Source organism: Sinocyclocheilus grahami, unplaced genomic scaffold (genome assembly GCF_001515645.1).
Source record: "Sinocyclocheilus grahami isolate Dianchi unplaced genomic scaffold, SAMN03320097.WGS_v1.1 scaffold137.1, whole genome shotgun sequence".
NCBI lineage: Eukaryota > Metazoa > Chordata > Actinopteri > Cypriniformes > Cyprinidae > Sinocyclocheilus > Sinocyclocheilus grahami.
In genome coordinates, this window is record NW_015505316.1 from 1,925,238 (window position 1) to 1,931,858 (window position 6,621).

General features: G+C 37.3%; 1 protein-coding gene across 7 annotated transcripts in view; it reads right to left on the bottom strand.

Moving 5' to 3' along the window:
* Positions 1–6,621, bottom strand: part of rap1gapa (RAP1 GTPase activating protein a) — a 72,837-nt gene that overhangs the window by 47,210 nt on the left and 19,006 nt on the right. For all 7 annotated transcript variants that reach the window (XM_016280137.1, XM_016280140.1, XM_016280142.1 and 4 more), the window contains exon 2: positions 3,834–3,927. In XM_016280137.1, coding sequence (XP_016135623.1) covers positions 3,834–3,927 — 94 coding nt within the window. The remainder of the gene's footprint in view (positions 1–3,833; positions 3,928–6,621) is intronic.

Genomic DNA, 6,621 nt, shown 5'->3' on the forward strand with positions numbered 1-6,621 from the left:
TTCTCCAGTAATGGCTGTAAACAAAGCAGCTCCGCTCATGAACGCTACTTTATCAGATAAAAATGCCATCTAAACTATTCTGAAGACAGTCGGTTCCCTTCAGAGATACATTCATATAAAACACCCGCGACGCGTTTTGATTTTGAAACGTGCAGTGCTCATGTTTATTCAACGAAGTCAAACGCCACAAATAAATCAATGTATGGGAAACACTGGTAATGTATATCGAAATATCGGAAATGTGTTTAAAAATCATATCACAGTTATTGAAAAAAATTATATCGCGATACATATTGATATTGAATTATTGTCCAGCCCTACCACAAACCTTTCCTTTTATCATAGGATAGACTCAAAATTAATGCCATGACCTTCAAAGACATCATCTTTTTTCTTTTTCCATTCATTTTCTTTCTCCCATTTCATACACGTGAGGTTACCCTCCATTATGCTGTAGATAAGCTACGCTGCAGAATTGTGGATGCCATTAAAGCTCTCTGACATCACCCAAACGTTATCCTCTTAATCGCAGGCTCAGCGCACCGAGTTTAAAAGCACTAAAATCTCCTACACACACACGGAGATCACTCAAACTACTTACACACACTACACACAATACACAAAGGATCTTATTCTTTAGCCCTGCGCTTTGAGGAACCTGACCCTCAAATCTAACTTTGTCAGACACAATCACCAAGATCGCCAAACAATTCCAAACAAAATATGGCTCAACAATGAAACTAATAACATTTGACTTTAAGTGGGGTTTAAAGGGGTCATATGATGCGATTTCTATTTTTCCTTTTCTTTAGTGTGTTAAGTAGATATTTGTGCATGTATAAGATCTGTAGAGTTACAAAGCTCAAAGTCTCCCACAAAAGGATTTAATCTATCTAAAAGAGAAGGCTGATCCAGACCGGGCTAAAACGCCTCATTCAAACATGCTCCCCATATCTCTATGTCACGATGTGGAAATATTTGCGTAATGCCGCCCAAATGTTCACGCAAAGAAAGAAGGCATGGCTTCAGGAACCGCAGTAGTGTTGATGCAGCTATGTCAGGGAGACGCTGTGTGTTTGGCCTTCCGAAAGTAGATGCAATGAGGAATCATTGGTTAAGATTTATTTACTACAGAACAGCACAACCCAGATGTTCGAATTTGTGCAACGCATTTTATGGATGACAGTTCTGTGAACCTAGGAGAGACAAGGCTGGCTGTGCAAAGGCTATTTCTAAAAAAATGGGTAAATTCCGACTTTGCTATGACAATCTGGCACTTATTCTGAATCAGCTACTGTAGTTTCAGTACTGTAATTTCCGACGCATGCGTGTGGTGTTCGGCCAATCACAATGCACTGGGTCAGCTGGCCAATCATAGCAGACTGTGCTTGTCGGAAGGAGGGGCTTTGTAGAAAATGACGCGTTTGAGAGAGGCGGGGCATTGAGGAACAACAATAATGTACAGTATTTGAAAAATAATGTGTTTTTTGAACATTAAAGGATGTCAACATATTCTGTTACACAAAATAATTTTCTTTAAAATAGCATCATATGACCCCTTTAAAGGGCCCTTGTATTCACTCTCTTAGGACTGCTGAGAGTGTTAGATGATCTGTGGATCAGCAAATATTAAAATGCAATAAATTTGATTTGTGCAGCTCAGTATGAAAAGAAAAAAAAACTAAAAAGAGATTTTAGCTTTCTATCAGCCAAAGTTCAACCATGCAGTTAAAATTCATGCATGAATTTGGCTACGTAATTCATCAGTACAAGCACTGAAGCTTCAACACTCGAAGGTGCATTTTAGAAGCTGATTACAAGCTCTGTCTGTGTAATGAAAGAAGTTGGGTTTGATGTACCTTAGAAAAGGCATTTGGATATTAAAGTTAAAGGATTTCACTCAAAAATTTAAATAATGTAATTATTTACATGTCCTTATGTCGTTCCAAACCTTTATGAATTTCTTTAACTAAACAAAGGTGAATTTTTGACAAATACACTTATTTTGTTTTTCATTAAAGGGGTCATATGACGTTGCTAAAAAGAACATTATTTTGTGTATTTGGTGTAATGAAATGCGTTTATGCGGTTTAAGGTTAAAAAACCACATTATTTTCCACATAATGTACATTATTGTTTCTCCTCTATGCCCCGCCTTTCTGAAACGCATCGATTTTTACAAAGCTCATTGGTCTGAAAAGAGAGGTGTGCTCTGATTGGCCAGCTATCCAGTGCGTTGTGATTGGCCAAATTCCTCAAGCGTGTGATGGAAATGTTACGCCCCTTACCATACTGTGATGCCGTTTTCCGGCACGACAAGACAAAAACATTAAACCCATTATAAACTAGGCATTTGTTGCATTCAGCGGGGACATAATTACAGATTATAATGACTTATATTGTCTTTTTACTCGTTGCGTATGGCGTCGCGTAAACATAAAACCATTTGTCTGCATTTGTGATCGGAGAAACGACAAACAACAAGCACTACTCTACACTGCTCAAAACTCGCGTTTGAATCATCAGTGGCAAATCCTTTAAATATGGAAACATACTTACAGGTTGTGAGTCAGAACAGCCGGCATTGTAGGTTCAGGAAACAGTCCTCCGTTAAATGCGTTGCACACACATGAATATTTGGGTTGAACTGTTCTGGAACAGTGTTGTAAATACAACTTTACCACTGATTTCTAGTTGTGTCCTCTTTTGGAAGGCCAAACAAAGTAGTTTCGCTTTCACAACGAAACCCATAGCGCCTTCACGACATGGCGGCGGCGGCAGCGGCAGCAACAATACTACAGCGAGAATAAAAGTTACGCCTTCTTTCTTTGCGTGAACATTTGGGCAGTGTTATGCATATCTTCCCACACAGTGACATAGACATGTGGATGCGTGTTTAAACAAGGCGTTTTAGGAGGGCGTGGATGAGTCTTAACTTTTATAAAGAATATCTCTTTGGGTTTGAGATTTTAGTCTTTGCAACTTTACAGATCTTCTTTATGCACCAACAGCTTGTAACACTCCAAAAAAAGGAAAACTTGAAATCGCATCATTTGACCCCTTTAAAAATTTTGTTAGTGTAATGAATCATTTTGAATCAGTTGATCCAGTTCACAAAACAAGTCCAAATGATTTATACTCACTGACTCAATGATCCAGTTGCTTCACAGTCCACTTATGACTTCAAGTTCAGTCTGTTCCTCACACAAAGCTATTGTATAGGTTCACAATATTTGAACTACTGCTTTATGGACCACTTTATAATACTTTTATAGTGTTTTGCATTTTTTTCAAGATTGAAAGCCCCCCAATCATTGTAATTGTATGAAAAAGAGTAAATTCTTTAAAATCTCTCCTTTGTGTTCAATGATATTCCAGTTTGAAACAACATAAGGGTGAGTAAAAATTTCATTTTGTTAGAACTGTTCCTTTAAGGGTCACAAGAGCAGTTTGCTAAATCCCCGGAGCTATAAGCCACTGTCAGTGGATAAATGACCTTTCCTAATCAATGCTATTTTGACAGCCATTAGTTTGTCTCGTGGAATAAGGGGTGTGACTGAGAAACCGGCCTGACATTTCTTAATTAATAGCATCTGCCATTTAATTACATCACTCTCATTTAACTGCATGGCATGTCAATCATGTGTATTAATAACAAACAGAAAAGTCCATAATCATCATGCCTCCAAACAATGGCCTCATGCAAATCAGTATTAGTTGTATACAGGCTCACAGTAATGGAGCAGATGGGTCAGAAGAGGTGAGACAGACTCAGCAAGCAGAAGTCAAGCACTGGCAGGATGGGAGGATGCAGGAGTTTTGTGATACTGTACCTTGAGGAACGCAGGGCCGGTGTGAGGCAGTGACGGCTGAAACAGTGAAGGATCTAGTGTGTTAGAGATACAGGGCTCTCCTCCATCCTGTTTCCTGAAATGAGAGACATACTTCAGTCTAGCAATACATGTGCACATACACAAATTCACACCCGTAATTTTTCTAAAAAAGGGTCACAGCAGGGAAAACAGAGCAAAATGCTAATTCTTTGTGGCCTGTCTGTCAATGATTAATTCCCTTAATTTTTACCATGGTAACTTTCTGTATAATTAAATCACATTAAATTAAAGTTACTTATTCAGGCCTAAAAAAAACAAAAAACAAAAACAGGCTTATTAACTTTTTAAAGGGAGGAAAATGCTTCCTGTATAGCCAAACATAATATAATGTAATATAGGGAAGAAAAATGCTTTATATATTTTCTATGATCATTTGGCACAAATTAATTAATAATAATATAATATAATATATTATAAATATATATAATAATATATTTTTGAGTTTAAGGACATTTTGTTACTACTTGATGTATAATGTGTCCTTGATGTCCAAAAGCAAATGACAACCACTGCTCTAAATGGTCAAAGGCCATGGGGTCACAGCAGGGGAATCTTTAGCATTGTGATAGCCTGAGTAATGACAACTGTATCACCTCCGAGTAGGTTTTGCATTTAGATTAGCAGGTTTCTCTGTCTGTGCAAAGCTCCATGGAGTTGAAGAGGTGATGTGCAATATGCGGGGGCTGGTATAATAAATTTTTTCTCAGACTCCTATTGTTTTGACATGAGGCCATGATTAGATTTCCCATTATACTTTAGCTGAGGAGAAACAGATTGTATTACATTGCAGGCTAAATACGGTTCAGGGCGATGTAAGTGAGCTAAAGAATGACCCTGGATGCTCCATAATCAGACAACTGGTGAATTTATTCGTTCCTAAATGTTTTCATAAAAATGTATCCTGACAGAAACTCCAACAAGATAACGGTGATTGCTGTGACACAAATACTCCATGGTAATTTAGGAAATGGATATGGATATAAAATAATGAGTACAATTAAAGGAAACTGTATGCTAACACACTAACAAAACAGATGCTGCACTTCGACCAAAAAATTACTAAAAAGATTAAACAGGGATTTGAATAAGAATACCTATAGTACAGCACCACTAAGGGGTAATAGAGCAAATGTGCACATAAAAATAGCGCTGAATTCAATTTGCACAGTGCAATTCACAATCTCTGTGGTCAATAAAATGTGTTAAAATAAAATAAAAAATACAATTAAATGTACCAAGCAAATATGTTTCTAACATTTCAATACACACTTTTTTTCTATTTTAACACTGTGCAGCAGTGTGTCAGTGCATTTAGTATCTGGTAAAAAGGTGGTTGTAACTCTTGACTGAATTTGCCCTTCAGGACCTGTTAGGTGCTTGTATTGCTTTTGGCAAAAAGACTTGTCTGAAGATCCATATCTGGGAAAATCCTTCTTTCTGGCATCAACGAGGGGTTATTAATGTTGAGAACTATTACAAATGTGCACCGATGAAATCTTTGTAGTTTGTAAGAGAAGGTCAAAAGGAGACCTGTGATGAATCTCTCAAACAAAGAGGCAACTTTCCGGTTTGTACTTCTCAGTAGTTCTCATGTCAGTTTCATTGATGCCTATTACGGGTTGCTGTGGGAAATAAACCTACAGCAGCCGCCCCTTTGCTTGCATATTCTAACACCATCCATCAAATCCAGACAGCTACTTTAAAGGTAAATGAGAATTTTAAGACATGGCCATTTGGCTTTTAGCGTTCACATTAATGCATTACCGCAAACCATCATTTGAGGCTTGTTTTAAATGAACCTCCAGATTGCCCTAAAACCCATATAGTGTTCATGTGAACTTTTGCCTTTAACTGATCAAGAGATGTCTTGTGGCGTAGATTTCTGCTGTGGATAATGGATGTGATGTAATGCGGGAGTGATCGGCAGTGCTGGAACCACATAGACCTTAAATGAACCGCAGCTCAGCTCTAAAACTAATGATAACAGAAAAGCTCTATAAACGATGAACATCCTCAGAAAGCTCTATTGTGCTGATATCCTTAATTAAACCATCCTCCATTAACTGAGCATCCTTTAAATTAACTTCAATGAAAGGATCTTGGAAGTGCATATCTCACTTTAGCTATAAAATGTTTATATTGTAGGCTCAGCATGTGGTGGTGAATTACTGTAATGTAGTGGTAACTTACTGTACCGTTAAACTGGCACATAGACATGGTTGGTTTATTACAGCGTGATTAGAATTCCTATGTACTAATTTTCTTCCCACACAGGCAAGAAATTCCCACCGGACTGCTGAGGGAACGCTCTGCATTCAAAACTGGGATCATTATTTCACTCCCTACAGCTGAGCAGCCCAGAAACCAATTCCATGCACCAAACAGACAAATCCTCACTGAAGTCTGCAGGCATCACAGCCCTATGAATCTACACTACTTGAGTACAGACATGAAATTATGCATAACATTATATAAATCGTTATTAATGCTCAAACACAACCTGTTTTGAAATTCAAAAGTCTTGATAAACATTACATCACGGAGAAATGGTTACTATTGTATTAGTGCCAAAGATTACATTATGAATTTTCTTATTGATGCAGTTCAGTGTAAGAAAGTTTACTTGGTTATTGACCAACAGTAGAAGTGTTTATAAGTGTTTTATATATATATATATATATATATATATATATATATATATATATATATATATATATACACAGTGTGT